Source organism: Notolepis coatsorum (assembly GCF_963971535.1).
Source record: "Notolepis coatsorum genome assembly, chromosome: 7".
Lineage (NCBI taxonomy): Eukaryota > Metazoa > Chordata > Actinopteri > Aulopiformes > Paralepididae > Notolepis > Notolepis coatsorum.
In genome coordinates, this window is record NC_140171.1 from 149,079,558 (window position 1) to 149,102,516 (window position 22,959).

The 22,959-nt window shown below is 45.1% G+C and overlaps 1 protein-coding gene across 1 annotated transcript in view; it reads right to left on the reverse strand.

Moving 5' to 3' along the window:
- The window catches only part of capn2l (calpain 2, (m/II) large subunit, like), a 49,010-nt gene extending 33,295 nt beyond the window's left edge, over positions 1-15,715 (reverse strand). The window contains exons 1-6 of the mRNA XM_084318527.1: positions 15,398-15,715; positions 13,431-13,500; positions 6,177-6,295; positions 5,808-5,941; positions 3,439-3,607; positions 2,853-2,936 (exon numbers count right to left, since the gene is read on the reverse strand). Of these exons, the coding sequence (XP_084174653.1) occupies positions 2,853-2,936; positions 3,439-3,607; positions 5,808-5,941; positions 6,177-6,295; positions 13,431-13,500; positions 15,398-15,637 (816 nt within the window). The 5' untranslated portion in view covers positions 15,638-15,715. The remainder of the gene's footprint in view (positions 1-2,852; positions 2,937-3,438; positions 3,608-5,807; positions 5,942-6,176; positions 6,296-13,430; positions 13,501-15,397) is intronic.
- Positions 15,716-22,959: the final 7,244 nt, after the last annotated feature.

Sequence of the window (22,959 nt, forward strand, 5' to 3'; positions counted from 1 at the left end):
CTAGGTAAATGACTGTACATTGGAGGGGGTTGGGTTAGGATATTTACAGGGGCCAGTGTTGAATTGCAGTCTCCCGTAGGTGTCCCTTGAGAGAGGTTTTGAAAGTGGGTAGTGATCCACATTCCTTTACAGCTTTGGGTAGGGCGTTCCACATTGATGTGGCATAATTGCGAAACGTGTTTAGTCCCTTATTTGAGCCGAATCTGGGTTTAACATGATTTGTGGAGCTCCCTCTGGTGTTGTGATCGTGGTATTCACTGACCTTTGGGAAGTATTTTGACATGTACATGGGTACCTTGGTCGTGTAGTGTATCTTGTAGACCAGGCCCATTGCAAGTTGTTGTACTCTGTCGTCTACTCTAAGCCATCCTAGGTTGTCGAAGTGGGCAGGGGTGAGGTGGGTTCTAGGAGTAAGGTCAAGCAGTAGTCTGACCAGTTTGTTTTGAGATGTTTGTAATTTTGTTTTTAGCGCCTTTGAGGTGCTTTGGTACCATGAGGTGCAAGCATAGTCGTAGTACCCCTGAATGAGTGCTCCTGCCAGAGTCTTCAGGGTGTTCTTGTTTACCAGAGAGGAGATCCGGTACAAGAATCGAGTTCGTTGGTTGACTTTTTTTATTACATTGGATGCCATTTTGTCACAGGAGAGATTAGCCTCTAGGATGGAACCCAGGTAGGTAATTTCATCTTTCCTTGTGACAATATTGTCACCCACTGTAACTGAGAAGCCGTCGGTCTTGCTGAGTTTGTTATTTGAACCGAAGAGAATGGACTCTGTTTTGCCCATGTGTAATGATAGTTTGTTATCAGCGAGCCATATGCAGATTCTGCCTAGTTCCGAGCTGAGGGTTTTTTCAACCTGTAACTTGTTCTTGTCAGAGACCAGCAGGGCTGAGTCGTCCGCAAACAGGAACAAGTTGCAGTCACAAGCTGACGACATGTCATTTGCATAAATTAGGAACAGTAGCGGTCCTAGTATGCTTCCTTGTGGAACACCACAGCACAGTAGCCTTACAGTGCCTTACAGTGTATTGCAAGGTCTGACATTGACCAAACTTGATATGCATGACCTTGGTGGGCTCTAGGTCAACTCCTGAAAAGGGGGTCAATGTCAGACCTTGCAATCAAAAGTTAGGGGGCGCACTGAAATTATGGCAAGGGTTATTAGCCCCCTAACTTTTGATTGCAAAGTCTGACATTGACCCCCTTTTCAGGAGTTGACCTAGAGCCCACCAAGGTCATGCATATCAAGTTTGGTCAATGTCAGACCTTGCAATACACTGTAAGGCACTGTAAGGCTACTGTCCTGCCTCACTTCCAGTGATGAAGCTAAGCTATGCTAACGGAGCGTCTATTCCCAAAGCTAAAATGCACGCACAGAGACAAAAAAGGTATGCATCTTCTTGTCTAACTCCAGGGAAGATGTTAAATAAGCTAATTTCCAAAAAAAGTGGAGTTCCCCTTTAAACTCATACTGAGGCCTTAGTTTTGGTTTTAAATTGCATATCACCATTCATTTATTTATTGTCACACAGAGCAGAAGAATTTTGCCAAAACAAACCAATAGTATCCAGCTGCAGAACGGCAGACCAGCCACACTCTGAGACCCAAATCATTTTTTTATTAATTTTTTTTTTAAATCCCAATTTCTCACATTACATTCACCCTGAATGTTGACGTTATCCAGGTGAAAAGTTAACTTCATTCAAGCGAGGCATTGCAATCCTTGACATAAATCATTTGATGTATAATTAAATCAAAGGAAATGCGTTTGGGTCTGAGAGTGTGGCTGGTCTGCCGTTCTGCAGCTGGATACTATTGGTTTGTTTTGGCAAAATTCTTCTGCTCTGTGTGACAATAAATAAATGAATGATGATATGCAATTTAAAACCAAAACTAAGGCCTCAGTATGAGTTTAAGCCGTGGACATGGTCATGTTTGTTGAATAAAAATAAATAAATAAATAAATAATAATAATAACACATTTTTTGGATCAGGAAATATCGGTATCGGTAGATACTCAAAATCGGAATCGGATCGGGAGCAAAAAAACGTGATCGGGACATCCCTACTGAGAACACTACAATAGAAACTGCTTCAGAACTGAGAACACTACAATAGAAACTGCTTCAGAACTGAGAACACTACAATAGAAACTGAAATAATTTGGCAGAAACTGAAACAGACACACTGTCTCCCATTCATTGTCAATTGAGCAGCTCCTTTTGTTCCCTTTTAACTCATTGAGCGCCACGCCCTTTTCCCATATTTACTCAATGGCACCAGCGCTATTGACCATTTTAGCGATGTTTGCAGACCCATCGTGTGTTCTGAATCTGTATTATAGCTATGGAGACAATAGTATGGCTCATTTGACAGGCATTGTTCATAGTCCATCACTGACTAGAGTTAATTTCTACATACTGTAGTTTGTGCACTATTACACACTAAACATCGCCCCTTTCCAAAATTATCCAGTCTTTTTTCATAGATCGCGAGATATGGCGCGTTATATGCAATATGCCCAAATCGTTCTGGTTGCTCGCCCGAAACGTAACGAGGCGTTTTAACTCCAAACTGTGATCGCTACCAAAAGCATGTTTTTTCCGTCCGGTAAACTATGACACTGTGATCGGTACAGAAGCATGTTTTACGTTAAAAAGGATCAAAGATAATTCTCGTGTATGGCGCTCAACGCATGGCGGCGAAAACCCGACTTTTCTCGGGTTTGGCGCAGAAAGTGTTAAGACTCAAAAACATCAAAAGATAAATAATGTCATCGACAAATTTTTTGTGAGTGACGTGACGTTTAAAACATTGTCCAAATATTGTTCCAGTGCTAAGAAGCGGCTCACCGTGTCTGCGCCGGTCACAGAGTATGCGTGACCTTTCACCAGCTTCTGTGACGTCACCGCCTCGGAGTCCGACGAGCTGGTGATCTGAAGAGGTAGGAATGAGTCGTCAGATGAATAAATATGGAATATTGTGAAAATAAATAATCCAGCTACTGCCTCAAGCTTCAGCACCCTCGTAGTATTTATGGCTGATAAAACATTTTGACGATTGCCATGTTTCCATTGGAATCAACATTCTAATGATTTCAATTCAATTAAATTCAAAACTTTTATTTATTCTCGACAATCGAGGACACCCTCATTTTCAATGTCGTCGAGACTTAGAGATTTCAACGCATACATTTTTTACAATATAATAATAAATATTAATAACTATCTATATACAGTAGCACCTTTCACACATGGACCGCAGCCTAAAGTGCGCCACAGCAAATAGTATAAATGGTGATAACAATGGCCCCACAGGCCACTGAAAGCTATGGAGTTATAGAATTCTGAGATACAATTCCGAGTGAGCATTCCCCAAAAACTTGGGAACATTCCCAAAAAAAGCATACACCTGAAAGGGTTTAAGAGTTGGACTTACATCTATGGAGCAGCCCATCAGGGACCCTCGCTGCAGGGCCTTCTGGATGATCTTGAAGAGGTGTGGACTGGGTTTACTGAGCTCGTGGGCCTCAGCAATACCCCCTGTGAAGTCCTCGAAGCCCTCTGTGGTGGAGCCCCCCGACAAGGCTTCATAACAGCCATTCATCCTGCCCAAGAAGAAACTGATTACCAACACACACGACTACCCGCTCAGGCAGTGAGCAGTATAGCTAACGCTTGATAGCATTTATTTGGTTTAAGAAAAGTAGTTCAAATTAATATGCGTTTAATTATTCAATCCACATAGAGGCACGCCTTGTCTAGTAATACCCCTGATCCTAACATTTGAACTAATGGCAATGACCAGTGGTTCAATTGCAATATCAAATCAAAATGGGGATAAACAACATCCCTGCCTTGTCCCCCTGTGAAGTAAAAGTAGCTCGAATTAGTTCAAACAGATTTTAGAGTAGGGATCTAACTCTAAAGGAAGGAATCTCTGTCTGTCTGTCTGCTTGCATGTGTGCATGTCTGTGGCTTGTATATCTCAAGAACCATATCATTGGTACCATTTGGCCAGATGGTGGCACTACAACAATGAACTTTACGCATATCTCGAGAAGCACTTCCTATGTCGACATGGGGCTATCAAGAGAGCTCGTAAGTTTAAGACTAGGGATATCTAAAGCATCAAATCAAGAAATCAATATATTTTAGACAAGTCTGCATCTGATTGGTATACATGATAATAGTATTGTCTAAAGTGAACATCAATAGTCTGGGGGCTATACAAAGTTGTATTTGGGCCGATACTAATTCCTGGTATGGCATATCCTGCGTTCCTTTGGAGTGTTGGTGGTGCGCATCATCAGAAATCATCGATACACGTGCAGTGACTGAATCCTCTAGGTACCCGCAAAATACACAGGCAAGTATGTGAACAATGCTGCTCGCTAGGAATGGGTACTTTTAAGGGTATCGACCGAATCACGTCGGTACTACCGAGTACCGATTCACGTGAGATCCACCGGTGCCACATTTCTTTTTTAAGTCCAATGACGTCAAAGTTTCGTTTACCGTGAAACGAAACCTATGAAGTGTGCTGCGCGTTCACGTCAACGTTCACGCGCACAATACACCTAGGATTTGACTTGATTCAACAACAACAAAGCAGTTGTTCAGCATCTTCAGGTATATTTATTTATGTGTACCTTATAGTTCTGCAGAATAGTTCATTGCTGCTAGAGTGGTTTGTTTAATCGTTTTATACTTGTTATTTTGTAAAACATAATTTTTTATTTAAAGATGTGTCTGTATATATATATATATATATATATATACGTATATATTAACAAATTGTTCTAAATAAATAATAATGATAATAAATAATTTTTATCTCGCGATCTATGAAAAAAGACTGGATTATCTTGGAAATGCGATGTTTAGCGTGTAATAAACTACAAACTACAGTAGTTATTGTTTCAGGCTGTGTGACGTACAGGCGTAGAGGCAGCTCTGTGTAGGAGTGTGTTTCAGGCTGTGTGACGTACAGGCATAGAGGCAGCTCTGTGTAGGAGTGTGTTTCAGGCTGTGTGACGTACAGGCGTAGAGGCAGCTCTGTGTAGGAGTGTGTTTCAGGCTGTGTGACGTACAGACGTACAGGCAGCTCTGTGTAGGAGTGTGTTTCAGGCTGTGTGACGTACAGGTGTAGAGGCAGCTCTGTGTAGGAGTGTGTTTCAGGCTGTGTGACGTACAGGCAGCTCTGTGTAGGAGTGTGTTTCAGACTGTGTGACGTACAGGCGTAGAGGCAGCTCTGTGTAGGAGTGTGTTTCAGGCTGTGTGACGTACAGGCAGCTCTGTGTAGGAGTGTGTTTCAGGCTGTGTGACGTACAGGCAGCTCTGTGTAGGAGTGTGTTTCAGGCTGTGTGACGTACAGGTGTAGAGGCAGCTCTGTGTAGGAGTGTGTTTCAGGCTGTGTGACGTACAGGCAGCTCTGTGTAGGAGTGTGTTTCAGGCTGTGTGACGTACAGGTGTAGAGGCAGCTCTGTGTAGGAGTGTGTTTCAGGCTGTGTGACGTACAGGCGTAGAGGCAGCTCTGTGTAGGAGTGTGTTTCAGACTGTGTGACGTACAGGCAGCTCTGTGTAGGAGTGTGTTTCAGGCTGTGTGACGTACAGGTGTAGAGGCAGCTCTGTGTAGGAGTGTGTTTCAGACTGTGTGACGTACAGGCGTAGAGGCAGCTCTGTGTAGGAGTGTGTTGAAAGCTAGAGCGCTTGAACTCCAAGATGGAATTCTGAGGAAATTCTGCGAAAAAGCGTGTCCATCTATAAGACACTTGACAGTAACAAAGTGTAAACGCTGGTGCTCACTTGGCGTAGGCCTTCTCGATCAGAGCGCTCCAGAACTCTTTCCCCTCGGCCGAGTGGACGAACATCAGCTCTCCGTCTTTGACTGGAAGACGGTCGTCGATGACCACGTCCACCCACTCTCCAAACTGCCAGAACTGGTGACGAGGACAACAGACATGAAGTGTGAGATGTGACCGACTGTGATTAGGGATCATGTGCATCAACACCGAAATAATCAACAACGTCACACACACACACACACACACACACACACACACACACACACACACACACACACACACACACGTCACTTTAATGTGCATTGGGTTGGGTTAGGGTTGGGTTCCTGGTTTTGTCAAGCTCTGAATGACACATCATGGCTGCAGTTACCTGGAAGTGGAAGATGCCGGCGTAGTCGTCCTGAAAGCTCTGCCCATGGGGCACCACGCGAGCCAGCACCTCCTCGTTGAGAGTTAAAGAAGCAATGGCAGCGAGCAACCAACAGTCACCTGGCAAGACACACAGGTTTACCGTCACACACACACACACACACAAAGGCATCACATTTGAATTAGTGCTATCCTATAACGCTTGCACCAGGGTTAGAAATAAAAAAATATTTCCAAGGGCTTTTTTTGCCCCCCTTAATTGATTTTCGGGGGCTTTTTTTTGTATTTCGGGGGCACAACATTTTTATGATGAAAAGATTATAAAACACTTTTTATCGACACTTTTTTTTCAGTCTTCGTCCCTATGTTTGATAACGTAATTTTATTGTCTCCATATATAGGGCTCTACGCTAACCTTTTCCCCAAGGAGCTCCTAAAAAATAATAAATAAAAAAAAAGACAGACCAGAGGCATGGTCTAACAACGTTCGAGACAGGGGAGGGTAGAATTGGATAATACAAAATTGGGATGGGAGAAAAATAGAAAATGGGGAGAAAAAGTAGATACAAAAAAATACTAAATACAAATTTAGGAGCACACAAAGATATTTAGGAGCACAGTGAAAATTGTTCAAGTAATGGAGTTTATTAACAAACTATTTATTACATGCATATTATACTGTGCGTGTGCATACTAGGGATGGGCATGAATAATCGTTACTCGTAGCTATGAGAAAAATAGAAGAAAAAAAATCGAAATTATTAATAATTTTTATGAAAGAAATTATATATATATTTTTTTTTACATATTTGTTCACATGTATGTGTAAGATTATAACTGTTTGTTGGTTTCCTTAAACATATACGTGAATGAACAAAAATAAGTAAAAAAAATCAAATAAAATAAAAAATAAATCATTTTTTTAATTTATTTTTTAAAGAATTTTTTCCCCTTTTCGAGTAATACACGATCACTCGAGTATAGCATGTGATCAATCTATCTGGATTTTTCTTTAAAATGCATACTAAGGGCTAAACATCTGTGCAAAGTGGCGGGGGCTTTTCTTGCCCCCCTTAACTGATTTTCGAGGGCATTTGGTCAATTTTCAAGGGCATTTTGCCCCAAGCCCCCCTTAATTTCGAACCCTGGCTTGCACACAAATCACATGGCTCCTATCAAAAGGGGAATACCACCCATTTGAAGAATTCACATGTGTTCTTCCCGTCCCTCAGGACAGTCGAGTCAGTATTTGTGAACACGCCCCACTCTCTCCTGAAGCTAGGAATCAGAGAATGAATGAATGAATGAAAACTTTATTTAACAGATTGCAGAATGGGTACAATACAGTACGGCTCAATACATACAATTGTTAAGGGGATGCAGACCTGAGAAAGACGTGTCTTGTTTCCATCAGGGTCCCCCATTTTCAATTCATATAGACATTTATGACATACACAACATACATGACATTTATGGCATAGGGACATATAGGTATTTAGTACTGATACATTTGTGACATAAGCGGTATTCAAATATACAGTACTGTTACCCCTAGATTCTGACAGAGTATATACATATGATGGGGAGGGGACTGTACATTAGGAGGGGGTGGGTGGGTGGGAGGGAAATATACATACGGTGGGGAGGGAATATATACATGCGGTGGGGAGGAGACTGTCTATTAGGAGGTGGTGGGGGTTTTGGGCATTTACGGTGGCCAGTTTCGAATTGCAGCCTCCCGTAGGTGCTCTTTAAGAGCGGTTTTGAATGTGGGCAGGGATTCACATTCCTTTACAGCTTTGGGTAGGGCGTTCCACATTGTTGTGGCATAATTGCGAAATGTGTTTAGTCCCTTGTTTGAGCCGAATCTGGGTTTAACATGATTTGTTGAGCTTCCTCTGGTGTAGTGGTTGTGGTATTCACTGACCTTTGGGAAGTATTTTGACATGTACATGGGCACCCCGGTCGTATAGTGTATCTTGTAGACCAGGCCCATTGCAAGTTGCTGTACTCTGTCGTCTACTCTAAGCCATCCTAGGTTGGCAAAGTGGGCAGGGGTGAGGTGGGTTCTGGGGTTCAGGTCAAGTAGTAGTCTGACCAGTTTGTTTTGTGATGTTTGTAATTTTGTTTTAAGCGCCTTTGAGGTGCTTTGGTACCATGAGGTGCACGCATAGTCATAGTACCCTTGAATGAGTGCTCCTGCCAGAGTCTTCAGGGTATTCTTGTTTACCAGAGAGGAGATCCGGTACAAGAATCTAGTTCGTTGGTTGACTTTTTTTATTACATTGGATGCCATTTTGTCACAGGAAAGATTTGCCTCTAGGATGGAACCCAGGTAGGTAATTTCGTCTTTCCTTGTGACAATATTGTCACCCACTGTAACTGAGAATCCGTCGGTCTTGCTGAGTTTGTTATTTGAACCGAAGAGAATGGACTCTGTTTTGCCCATGTGTAATGATAGTTTGTTATCAGTGAGCCATATGCAGATTTTGCCTAGTTCCGTGCTGAGGGTTTTTTCAACCTGCAATTTGTTCTTGTCAGAGACCAGCAGGGCTGAGTCGTCCGCAAACAGGAACAAGTTGCAGTCACAGGCTGACGACATGTCATTTGCATAAATTAGGAAGAGTAGCGGTCCTAGTATGCTTCCTTGTGGAACACCACAGCTCACTGTGAGGGGGGGGGGATAGGGTACCGTTTACCTCTACCATCTGTTCTCTCCCCTCCAGGTAGGATTGCATCCAGCTCACTGATAAGCTATCAACCAATTGCTTTTAGCTTGTCCATTAGAATGGAGTGATTGACAGTGTCGAAGGCCTTTTGTAGGTCCAGCATGACCATGCCGCAGTATTTGCCCGCGTCCACCTCTTGTTTGATGTGGTCGTTCAAATAGAGGAGGCATGTGTCAGTGGAGTGGGACGTTCTGAAGCCAGATTGGAATTCGTAGATTAGATTTTTTTCCGCCAGGTACTTTTCGACCTGTTCGTAGACTATTTTCTCCATGACTTTCGAGATCGAGGTAAGAATAGAAACAGGGCGGTAGTTGCGGTAGACCCCTCTGATCAGTGATGTAGAATCTGGACCTGCTCCATAGACAATGAATGGGGCTCTGTGTTTATGAAGCCATAACATGTTTGTGTGAGCTCTTACACCCAAATGAGGTTTATATTCTATATTCTGCTAGAAGGTCTGCACCAGAATGCAAACTTAATTTGTGTAAGAGCTCACACAAAACATGTTATGGCCTCTCATGAAGTCCAGTCCCCATTCATTGTCTATGGAGCAGCCAGTTTTACATCTCAATTCAATTCAAAATGTAAATAGAAATGTAATTTTTTAAGAAAATGTACTTCCTGAATGAACTGAATTGACCCTGGTTTAGTGAGAGTGTCGTTTACATTTGACAAAGGGTGACCCCGCGACCCCTGCAGCTAAAGAACCAGCGTGGAGGTCTACTTTGTCCTTTAGGCGCATAAACGGTCAGTTCAGCAGCGGGTCAGTTCACACTGGAACCTGATATCGGACACGTTTAAAAAAGTTATGTGAAACAGCCAAACAAATAAATCTTGAGCAATAAATAAGAATTGAGCACTTTAAGGCTTGCAGTGTGAACGGAGCCGTAGGAAACTCCCACAGTCCTGCACAGAAAATCTGCCATTAGCCTGCAGGCAGTTCGCCTAGAATCACTGCCAAACCTGCCTGACTGGGGCAGCCTTTCCCCTGACTGTGCCAGAAAACACAGACACACTGTAAAAAAAAATAAAAAGACATGTTCTCTTATAAGTCACCTTGCAACTGAGGAATTTACTCAAGTGCATAGTTGGCAGGGTTCCCACAGACATTGGGAAATGAAATTCAAGGATTTTTCCCAGCATTTAAAAGAGATCCAGGGCATTTAAAAGGATCCAATTCACTTTTAAATGCGGTTTTTTTTTTTGTCTTTTTTCCCCCTCCATTTTTCCTCCGATTTTCTCCCATCCCAATGTTAGTCGTATGCCAATTCCCAGTCCCTTCCTGGTCGCTGCGCACTTACCCCCCACAGTCAGATCATCTGGGAGAGTGGAGGCTACCACGTGCTTCCTCCGACACACGTCCAGCCAATCACCGCTTCTTTTCACCTGGCAGCGCGGATTCTCATCGAGAGGGCGTAGCGTGTGGGAGGATCACACTATCCCCCTCAAGTCCTATCCGCGCTTAGCAGGCGCCCCGACCGAACTGTAGGAGTCGCTGTTTACAACGACCCGGACCCACCCCGCCAGCTTCTCCCACCCTCTAATACAGCCAATTGTATTAGTGCAGACGGCCAGCCAAGCTGGTGACAACCCCGGAGCTGTGAGCTGGATTCGAACAGGCGAATCCAGCTCACAGCTCCGGGGTTGGTGACGAACGCAATCTCCGCTCGGCCACCTAACCGCCCACTTTTAAATGCGTTTTATGAAAAAAATTGGAAAATAATCTGATCCAATATTTATGGTTTAAAACCAATTTCCGACACTTTAAATTAAAAAATATATATATTTCTCGATTCAGAAAATGTTTATCATGGATGAACACAACTTTCAATGGGAATGGTTGATTTGAATTCCAAGGACTTTTTAAGCACATATCGCTGCTGTCGGGACAAAACCTCATAACTCCAAAAACCCAACTTTTCAGCAGATGAAAAAAAACGAACACAGATTTGAGGGTGAATAGAGTTAGGAGGTTTAGACAGATGATCGGTTTAATGCTTTCCCATTGTTTAAACGTTGTAAAACCCACACACACATATGGAGGATGATCTACGGAGTTGATTTATATAATAAAAAAAAATTCAAAAAATGGAGTTATGAGGTTTTGTCCCGACAGCAGCGATATGGGCTGTTTAAGGAATTCTGGGCCTTGACTTTTTTTTGTCAAAAATCAAGCACTTCAAGGACCTTGTGTGAAACCTGATAGTTGGTCTCTCTGAAACGTAGGCTACTTTTTTTTTTTTTTTTTTCTATTCCACAAGGAAACACCCAGTATCCTCCTTCCCTGATGTTGCCTCTGGGTGTTGCCATGTTTGCAGAGCTCCGCCATTGTGATTTTATTTGACATGTTGCTGCTTGCCCCACTCTGACGTCCCCATGAAGGAAGGACTCCCTATCCCTGTGCACTATGAATTGAAAATGGGGGACCCTGATGTAAACAAGACGAAAGTCTTTCTCTGGTCTGCATCCCCTTAACAATTGTGTGTATTGAGCCGTACTGTATTGTACCCATTCTGCAATCTGTTAAATAAAGTTTTCATTCATTCATTCATTCATCCCTTTGACATTGGAACACACCCAGCTGCCAAAGACAATGGAATTTTCCATGCCGGAAGTTAGCTACAGTTGGATTCCTCAGAAGCTAGTATACAGGGGGCACTTGTGCACTAACTACTGTATGTCGTCAGAGAAGTGGGGGGGAAATTAAGGTTATTTTTCCTTGGAAACACTAGTCAAGTCAAGTCAAGTAATTTATTTATAAAGCACGTTTAAAAGCTCAAGAGCCAACCAAAGTGCTGTACAATCAAAGCATAAAATTAATGTCCTAATATAAAATACACAAATACAAAAATACAAAAAGGCACAACGGGACAGGACAGTACATTCAGAGAATAGGACAGTAGGACAACACACGGATAGGGGAACACAAAGTACAGTATAGCACACAGAGGACAGAGGAGCACAGGAAGAGATACAAGAGGGAGGGGGCAGGATAAAATTGCATGGGAGTGTGTGAGTTAGGGTGTGGGAGAATCAGGGTTTATTGAAGGCTAGGGAATAAAAGTGGGTTTTTAGACGGGCCTTAAATGTCTCCAGCGAGGGGGCAGATCGGATCTCCAGGGGAAGCTGGTTCCATAGCTTGGGGGCCACGGCCTTGAAGGAGCGATCGCCTCTCTTTTTTAGTCTGGTGCGGGGGGGGGGGGGGGGGGGGGACCAGCCGAGCCTGGTTGGAGGATTTTTTTTTTTTTTTTACTTTCTTTTTTAGCGTTTTATCGCTTTTCTGGTCAAGCATGACCGACAGAAACAGGTTGAAAATGGGATGTAGAGCAGGGGAAGACATTCTGAGAAATGACGGTGGGTCCGGGAATCGAACTCGTGTCCCCCAGATCCGTGACGAGCACGGTTTTCCCTGACGCATAAATAGCGCAGAGATATGCGGTGAGCTACGGGAGCTCCCCTGGTTGGAGGATCTTAGTGACCCGGGTGCTGCGTAGGGGGTGATGAGCTCAGTGATGTATAGGGGTGCTGCACCCGATAGTGCCTTAAAGGTGAGGAGGAGGATTTTGAAATCTATTCTAAGTGGGACTGGGAGCCAGTGTAGGGAGGCTAGGGAGGTAGGAAGCTAAAAGTAACTTTTTCAACAAACGCCCTTCCCCTGAAACTGCATAGAACAGTCTCAAACTACGGGTCGTGACCCAAAGTGGGGTCGTGGGCAAGTAAAAAATAAATAAAATAATCTAATCTGGTATGTCATAAATGTATAGATGTAGCAGTACTGTCTATCTGTATGTCATGTATGTCATATATGTTATGATGAATTGAAAATGGGGGACCCTGATGTAAACAAGATGAAAGTCTTTCTCTGGTCTGCATCCCCTTAACAATTGTGTGTATTGAGCTGTACTGTATTGTACCCATTCTGCAATCTGTTAATAAAATGTTCAATCAATCAATTGTGCTAAGCTAGGCTAACTGCTTCCAGTTATTGTGCTAAGCTAGGCTAACTGCTTCCAGTTATTGTGCTAAGCTAGGCTAACTGCTTCCAGTTATTGTGCTAAGCTAGGCTAAGTGCTTCCAGGTATTGTGCTAAACTAGTCAAATCTAATTCTCACTAATTCAAACTACATAGTGCACCTTTAATAGTTCATTTCATTAAATGAAAACTTTGGGAGCAGTTGTAACGTGGACTGAGTAAACTGACACACACACACAGGCTCATCCCATAAACACCGGCTACCTTTAGATCCCCAGATTTTAATGTATTTTCAGTCAAATAAAAGTCTTCTTTGAGTAGGGCTGTGTCTATTTTGTGGCTGGCTGGTAATGGTTTGTATACATTGATAATGGAAACAACCTACAAGTAGCCTACTAGCAACATTTATATTTTAAAATAAAAATATAGCCTAATATGGTTGTTTTCCCTTTTTTATTTTTTTTATTTTTTTTACATACCGTTATGTTGAAGCACTTTGAAGTGTGGTCCAAAGACAAAAGTATGAGCCAGTGACATGCGATAGCCTACTTACCCAAAGCCCCTTGGCAAACATCAGTCCTGCTGGCTCCTTGAACAATGAACTGAGGGTTGGAGGACAGCTCCTATCAAAAAGGAGAGGGGTTGTCATCTGTTTTTGCGGATACAGTTACTAAAAAGTAGGCCTTAGGTTACTTAGAATCTGTAATATATATTTCCTTTATTCATCCCCTTGGGGAAATTCAGGCATCATAGCAGCATGGGGGAGGGGGGGGGGTACAGGTACATGTGATAGTAGAAGACATGATACAGGTCACAACTGTCAAACAGTGACCTATAGGCAAAAGAGCCCCACTAGGTAGTGTACCTTGTTTACATATTTTGTTTTGGTCTGATGTGGCCATGTGGGTTGGAGTGGAGTGAGCCTGGATAAGGGACGGGTAGCCCCTTTCGTTACTGTGACGCACCGAGTGAATCCACAGTCACTTCCTAGTCCATAGCAAACCAACCTAGATTTACCATGAAGGACTGGTTCTGCCCAAACCATTCGTTATACAAGTATCACAGAGAAATTTCAAAGGTACTCACAGTTGCCCGAGGGTTTCGGACAGAGATATGTGATGGTTTGAAAGCTCTGCGTTGCTAATAAACATTTTAAATAATTTCTTATAAACGTGTAAACATCATGGAGGCAGCGTTGCATCAAAATGGCTTCTTCTCTTATTCTGCATTTGTGACATGCCTGGTGCGCCCAGCATGCAACACTGCCTCTGATGTTTACACGTTTATAAAAAATATTTTAAATGTTTATTAGCAACGCCGAGCTTTCAAACCATCACATATCTCTGTCCGAAAGTAAACCCTTGTGCAACTGTGAGTACCTTTGAAATGTCTCTGTGATACTTGTATAACGAACGGTTCGGGCAGAACCAGTCCTTCATGGTCAACATACGTTGGTTTGCTATGGACTAGGAAGTGACTGTGGATTCACTCGGTGCATCACAGTCACGAAAGGGGCTAAGGGACACACCTCAGACTCTACCAACAAGGGAGGTTCGGAGAAATTCACAGTAGCCTAGAATAAGTTACTTAACTCCAAATCACACATCAGACCAAAACTAAAAATGTAAACAACGTGCAATACCAAGTTTCAAGTTTGTTTATTAATTGTCACAATAAAATACACATACTTTACGGTGAAATGCTTGGTTCTGTATGAGCCCCTGAGAGTGTGCCTCATACAGTAAAAAAAAAAAAAGTAAGTAAGTAAAAAGTAAGTAAAGAGGAATATACAATACAATATACAGTACAATATACAATCTAAAGTACAACCTAGGTACAATCTAAATACAGTGAGTAAAATGAGTAAACAGTGAGGTACAATGCAGAAAATGAGGTACAAAACTGTAAGATATAAGGTGCAAATGCAAATGAGGTATGAATGTAGTGCAAATCGATAAATATAATGTTAGTGTTAAAAGTGTCCAAGCAGGGCTCTTCTGCCTATAGAGGTCGCTGTTTGACGGCATTACAGATTCTACCATTAGTTCTTCTAAGTTCTAACTACCTACTATCAGTAAGCCTGGCCTGGATGAGTCCATCGAGGGTTAACCCTTTCACTGCCACACTACCAAATGGTTAACACCTTTCATTGCGACAATACACAGAAGGTTAACCCTTTCACTGCCACACGACAGCCGGTTAACCTTTCACTGCCACACGAAAGAAGGTTAACCCTTTCACTGTGACAATACATAGAAGGTTAACCCTTTCACTGCCACACGACAGCCGGTTAACCCTTTCACTGCCACACGACAGAAGGTTAACCCTTTCACTGTGACAATACAAGGAAGTTAACCCTTTCACTGCCACACAACAGCTGGTTAACACTTTCACTGCCACATGACAGAAGGTTAACCCTTACTATCACTGTCGTGTGGCAGTGAAAGGGTTTTAAGTATTGGCCTATTGGCTCATAAGTGTCCCAAACTGTACATGATATCTGAATAATAAATATCTTACTGTGGGCCTCTTCCAAGTGACTCCTCGAACTTTGTACGAGCTCGGCCCCAGCTCGTTGAAGCCCAGAGAGGACGTGATCGCTTCAAAGGTCTCATCCTGGAACAGCTGACCGCACTCCAGACAGGTCCGTCTCAGGGTCTCGTAGTCCTGCCCGAGATATTTCACGGCTTGTGCGTTTGTGCCAACACCTCGGTCCCGTTCCCGTTTGTGCTGCAACGTCGACGCTATGCCACCAGACATGATGATGATCGCTCCTTTCTTCTGCTACAACAACCGTCCCTCTGTGTCCAAATGTCGGTGCGACTACCTGGCTGTCTGTGTAAGTGAAGGGTTGTGTGGGTGTGGTCCCTCTCTGCTGCCGGTGGAGAGGTGGTGGGCGTGTCGGACCTCTCTCTCTCTCTCTCTCTCTCTCTCTCTCTCTCTCTCTCTCTCTCATCTCTCTCTCTCTCTCTCTCTCTCTCTCTCTCTCTCTCTCTCTCTCTCTCTCTCTCTCTCTCTCTCTCTCTCTCTCTCTCTCTCTCTCTCTCTCTCTCTCTCCCTCCCTCCCCCTTTTCGCCCTTCTCTACTATGTCACTTCACTTGTGTTGTGCTCAGAGCCCCGGGGCACAAATGGAGAAATCTCAAATTGCAAAGAAGCACTAACACGACTACACACTACACAAACTACACACTACACAAACCATCCCTTGAATGAATTAATGAATTTTCTCGATTCTGATTGGCTGAAACAGTCAACTTACACAAACATCTCAAAACAAACTGGTCAGACTACTACTTGACCTTACTCCTAGAACCCACCTCACCCCTGCACACTTTGCCAACCTAGGATGGCTTAGAGTAGACGACAGAGTACAGCAACTTGCAATGGGCCTGGTCTACAAGATACACTACACGACCAAGGTACCCATGTACATGTCAAAATACTTCCCAAAGGTCAGTGAATACCACGATCACAACACCAGAGGGAGCTCCACAAATCATGTAAAACCAGATTCGGCTCAAACAAGGGACTAAACACGTTTCGCAATTATGCCACAACAATGTGGAACGCCCTACCTAAAGCTGTAAAGGAATGTGAATCACTACCCACCTTCAAAAACACTCTCAAAGAACACCTACGGGAGACTGCAATTCGAAACTGGCCCCTACAAATGTCCTAACCCAGTTGTACAATAAAGACCAAGTATTCCAATGTACCCAACCCCCCCCCCCCCCCCCACCTCCAATGTACAGCCCCACCCAACCCCACCCCACCTACCCAACCTCCTCCAATGTACAGTTTCTATGTCAAATGTATGTCAGTATTCCAATGTACAGTGTGTGTCCCCCTACCCAACCCCCCCCCCCCCCCCCCCACCTCCAATGTACAGCCCCACCCCACCTACCCAACCTCCTCCAATGCACAGTTTCTATGTCAAATGTATATACACTCTTTTTCTGGATTTTTTTTTAGTATCACAAACAGTACTGTATTTGAAAATCTGGTATGTCATAAATGTATAGATGTAGCAGTACTGTCTATCTGTATGTCGTGTGTGTCATATGATGAATTGAAAATGGGGGACCCTGATGGAAACAAGACGAAAGTCTTTCTCAGGTCTGCATCCTCTTAACAATTGTATGTATTGAGCTGTACTGTACTGTACCCATTCTGCAATCTGTTAATAAACTTTTCAATCAATCAAACGTGGGTATTTGTAATAACACCACGCTCTTGGTCCCAGGACCCGCCCACAACCGCATTACTATCACTCCGCCATGCAAGTTTTTAGAAGTGAAAGCAAGATGGCGGACACGCCGGACAGTAAACATTACGAAAGGATATGGTGATAGGGTCATAAAGACTAAATGAAAAACGATTCTGTCACGGCGAATGTGTTAGTTAGATGTCTTAGTTGAGAGACAGTTGGATGTCTTAGTTTGTTGGATGTCTAGTTGAAAGACAGTTGGATGTCTTAGTTTGTTGGATGTCTTAGTTGAGAGACAGTTGGATGTCTTAGTTTGTTGGATGTCTTACTGAGAACAGTTGGATGCACTTCCGAGCTGCTTCCACATGGAGGCAACTTCCTTTTTTTTTTGGGAACTACTTTTTCTGCGGATGGTTTTTTCAATAAATCTTCAATTAATGTGTGTTTATTGTATAGCAATAAGGTTGGATGAATGCGCCAGTTGTATAAAAGCCATTACACCATGTGCAGTCGTGGGTTGTGAGAATTAGACCACTAATTCTCACAACCCACTCCTGCGCGTGATGTAATGCTTTAATACACACAATTGTTAAGGGGATGCAGACCAGAGAAAGACGTTTGTCTTGTTTACATCAGGGTCCCCCATTTTCAATTCATAGTGAGATGAATTCACTACACACTATATACACAAACCCTCACCATCCCCTCAATCGGATCCAAACAGCTCAATAGTTTCCAAAGAAGTTGATGCAAAAGATGAAAAAAATACCTAATTCTACCTGCCTGCATATACTTCAGATTTCACATCTTGGAAAGAAGATAAGAAATCGTTGTTCATCATATATTCTATAGTCGAATTGAAATATTGTTCATTCTAGGTTTCACACTTGCCTAAGTTTCAGCTTGTAGCAATTCACTGTAGTTACCACTAGGTGTCAGTGTAGACCACAGTCAGTGCAGTCAAGCGTTTGAACTTATAGAAGAAGTAGTAGTAGAAGTAGAAGTCTTTATTTGCCATCAGATTAATTAACACACACATGCGACGTGCGACCCACAGGAACACACACACACACACACACACACACACACACACATGCACTGAGTCGCTGATGAATGTTCTCTGGACCTCCCATCCTGTCCTCCTTCCCCCCAAGGGCAGCCGGAAGCAGATACGGGCTGTGGCGTGGGGCCGCGCCCGGGGACCAATCCAAGTGCTCCTGTCCGTCTTCGCCAGGGACGCGACAGCGTTAGCGATCTGTTGTGCATGTTTTTCCATTGGGTTCATCTTAGGGGGGGAAACCCTTGCAAGCACAGGGAGAACATGCAAACTGCACACAGAAAGGCCCGGGAAGTACCCCCACCTGGGTAACTGGCAACACGTCAACCTGGTCCCCAAGCGGGAATCGAACCCAGGATCTTCTAGCTGTGAAGCGACAGTGTTAACCACTACACCACTGTGCCGCTACATGCCGTGCCGAAGTGGATGTATGTACTCAATTCCAGTGTATAATAATAATAATAATAATAATAATAATAATAATAATAATAATAATAATAATAATAATAATAATAATAATAATAATAATAATAACCATCATCTTCATCATCATTGTTGTGAAGGGCCAGATTAAACTGAATATATATATGTATTGTTTGATATACTTTGTATATTATTTATATATATACACGGAATATCCCTTTACCTGCGTACAGACCAGAGTAATAATCGCTCTCCTATTGGACAGCGCCCCAGGCGCCAACGCGCAAGCCCCCAACGGCAAGTTCAAAGACAACTCCAGGCATGTCAGAACATGCCCAGAGTCTGCGTAGTAATACGAGACAAGGACTGAGGTTGGGACTAGATATTCACTTAAGTATAAATACGGCGCAGGTGTAAACAGCAGTAATTCAGTTCAGTACCTTACCACCTTCACCACGAGTCAACGTGCAGTGAAGTGAGCAACCTTGCATCTAAATAGAGCATTGAGAACCGCGTGCGAATAGAATGTTAAAGTGTCAGAGTTTAATGAAGTAACGTTGAGTTCGACTTAATCTAATGTGAAGTAATAGTCGATCATTTATTGTATATCGTGCGGCCACAGTTCCTCCGTGTGTAGCATTACCCATCGGTTCGTCGTGTCTTTAGCTAGTGCACTTATCCAGGCTGTGTGGCCTAAATACGTCGCCCACACCCGAGGAGTCCTAGGCGAGAACCGTTGGACATGTACACAGGAGAATTGGCACCGGCGATTGCAGAACCATTCCTGGTTGGATTATATTGCTTTGGGACCGTGACTACCGGAGAAGAGCACGGTTGATTTCCACTATCATTTGGGATTTAACCTCGTGAGGATCACCACTCGGGCCTGCCTCGTGGAAGGGGCTGGCTAGCTGTCGTCAATGCTGTCGAGCATCTTGGATTACAACTATTGCTTTTGTCTGCGGATCAAGGGAGTACAAGCACCGACTCCTGTACCTGGAGCCTCTTTATTCCTCGTTGACTCAGACGGAGTACCCGAACATTCCTCTACCCCCCCAGGCTTTACACCCGGAGGGAACCCATTGTCTCCAGTTGGTACCGGTGTTGCCCTATATAATTGCTACTATACAACAGGTGGCGTCAGCTTAGACCCATCATAGTATTCCTACTATTCTTAGTGACTTATGCTTTTGACTGACTTTACGTATATTCTTCGCCATACAAGCGCGACCCTAATTCTCATTCTGTAACCTAACGTTGCCTAATAATAATAAATTACCCTCCAATAGTATTTCTGTGTCAATGCCGTGTTCTTGTGAGTGTTCACCATCAATATTTGATGTACTGTTTGGCCAGTAATTAAAGTACATAACTAGCAGTGGTTTAATATATCACAATCTTTAATACAGTCAGGGTTTTGTAACCCCTCAGTTACAATTGGTCCTTTGAGCCGGAGGGTATCAGTGTAATATTTAATATAATATTAATATTAACCATGGCCAGCGGTGAACACTCCCCAAGCGGCTCTCCCAAGCTAGAACGCCCGCAGCGCAAACGTCAGCCACCTCCCTATCTGGAGGAATTCGCTTTCGTTCTACCCCCTAGCTTATCTAAACAGACGTTAAATACGGATAAAGCGGATAGTCAAAGCATGTCAAATCCTATCGACTTGGCGACACTGCCAGTAGAGACCCCAGTGGGTTCAAACGAAACTGACTCAGCTCACGGGGGGGACCAGGTGGGACATGACATGACTATACCTCCAGACAGCGTCACCGGGATAGACCCCGGAGCGCTCCAGGATAAAGAAAGCGCTCCAGGGATAGAACCCGACACACAACCAAGAGAAGAGAAACGCGCCCAGGAGATGGACCTCGGGGCGCGCCAGGAGAACAGATCTCCAACGAGCCCTGTCAGCACCCGATCACCTCCGTCAGTGTCATCCCCCAGCGAGGCGGACCAGATACTGGCGCAAGCCTTGATCGCCACACTGACAGCCTCCACCGAACGCGATCGGCTTCAAGCAAAGACGCTTAGTGAGCGCGAACACTCCGCCACGGAAAGAGAGCGCCTCCACGCGCAACTCCAAGCGCAAGCCCTTAGTGAGCGCGAACACTCTGCCGTGGAACGAGAGCGCCTCCGGGCGCAACAATTAAGTGAGCGCGAACACTCTGCCATGGAACGAGAGCGCCTCCAGACTCAACAGATGAGCGAGCGCGAACAACGAGAGCGCCTCCAGGCGCAACAATTAAGCGAGCGCGAACACTCTGCAGCGGAACGAGAGCGCCTTCACGCGCAACTCCAAGCACAAGCCCTTAGTGAACGCGAACACTCTGCAACTGAACGAGAGCGCTTCCAGGCGCAACAACGGAGTGAGGACGACCGCATAAGACTGGAGGAGAGGCGCCTTCAGACGGAAGAGAAAATCGAACGAGACCGCGCCAATGCACAGCGCGACGCCGCCAATGCCCAGCGCGAAGCAGAGCGCGACCGGCTGCAGGCGCAGATGATAGAACAATTGATTGCCAGGGCGACACCCCCTCTCTCCGCACGGAGCTCCCGGAGATCATCACGACAAGGGTCTAGGGCACCTTCCCCTACCCGACAAAGCGACCCGGGACCCGGCCAACAGGAGGAACCTGTCTACGTCTCCGACCCCCCTCCCCGACCGGTCCATACGAGACCCAGCCACCGGGAAGAACCGGCCTACGTAGCCGAGAGACTGACTAGAAGACTCCAGGACCTAGAAGAGGAAGAGGAAGAGGAGGAATGTCAAGCCCACCAGCAGCAACGTACTCTGGACCAGGAGGCCCAGTACAGCCCCGACTTCAGCCCCGAGTCACTGCACTACAAACCCCCGACTCAACTCACGGGTGAGTTTGACGTACAGTCAGCACCGAGGAACAGCACCTGGGGACCCGGCCTCTGGTACCCACCAAGTACCAACCCACGACAACACGTACGGGGAGACTCGCCCAGGAGGCCTCTTCCCCTACGCTCACCAATGTGCCAGCCATCCATGGCATCGTACCTTGGCACACCGACGTTCCCAGACTTTACGCGCGAGGACAGAGCACAGTACACGGAATTACGCATGTGTTTGGAGACTATGATGTCCGACGTCCCCGACGAGTCGTACAAATATGCCATCCTCCTCAAGCATCTCAAGGTGCCCAGAGCGCATAACATAGCGCTGGCATATTCCAACTCAAGCACCCCATACTCCGCGGCTCTAGTGGCCCTCGACCAGCGTTATGGACGCATATGGGACTACGTGATCCAAGAAATAAGGGATATCGACCGCCTCCCCCCAGCCAAAGACAATAGAGCACTGGATGACCTCTCTATCAAGGTACAATCCCTAGTAGGGATGCTGGGGTCCCAAAAGGAGAAAGGGAGATATGAACTATATGCAAATTCTAATGTGGAGCGAATACTGGAGAAGCTCCCTCCAGCCCGCCAAGAGCGTTTTCGGCGGCAGAGAGACCACCGTGATCCCGATGGCCCCGAGCCATCCCTCCTAGACCTGGCCGCTTTCCTCGCAAGGGAAGTCAGCAGCCTACGACTGGACACATTCATGTGGAGTGGATCTAGCCCAAGAGATGGACCTCGGAGGTCCAACGATAACCGCCGGTCAGTGACCGTTATGCACCAGGCCGAGTCAGTGCCGCAGCACAAGAACCACAGTACCCCCCCGACCAAGGGGAAGTGGAAGATTGTATGCCAGTACTGTGAAAAGGAACATTGGCTGTCTCAATGTGACACTTTCAAGAAGCTGACCGCTGACGAGGTGAGTCAGTGGATCAAAGCCAACCGCCGCTGCTTCCGCTGCGCGCGCAGCCATATGGCAGCTGAGTGCCGTTTGAAGAAGAAATGCAGCAAGTGCGACGGCGCCCACTTGGAGGTCCTACACGACAGCAACAAGAAGAAACCCGTACCCCCAAGCAGCTCGAGAGTGAACGTCATGTACATAGACCCTGCGAAGAGCGGGAGCTCCCGAGTGCTCTTGAAGGTGGTCCGAGTGATATTAAGCTACGAGGACAAGGTCATGGACACTTACGCCGTCCTAGACGATGGGTCAGAAAAGACTCTCCTCCTCGCATCCGCCGCAGCCCGGCTGGGTCTGCGGGGGAGCGAAGAAACAATGACAATCCGTACCATTAGAAGAGACCTGAAGACCATAAAGGGTGAAAATGTCTCCTTCACGATAGCAGCGGTCGGGCAGCCCGAGAAGCAGTATAGCATTACTAACACCTTCAACCAGCCACGACATAGGCCTGTCACAGTACACCTACCCCATCCCAAAGCTGATGGAAAAATACGTGCACCTACGTCAACTACCTATACCGCTCATCGACGACGCCACCCCGACCCTGCTCATAGGATCCGACCAC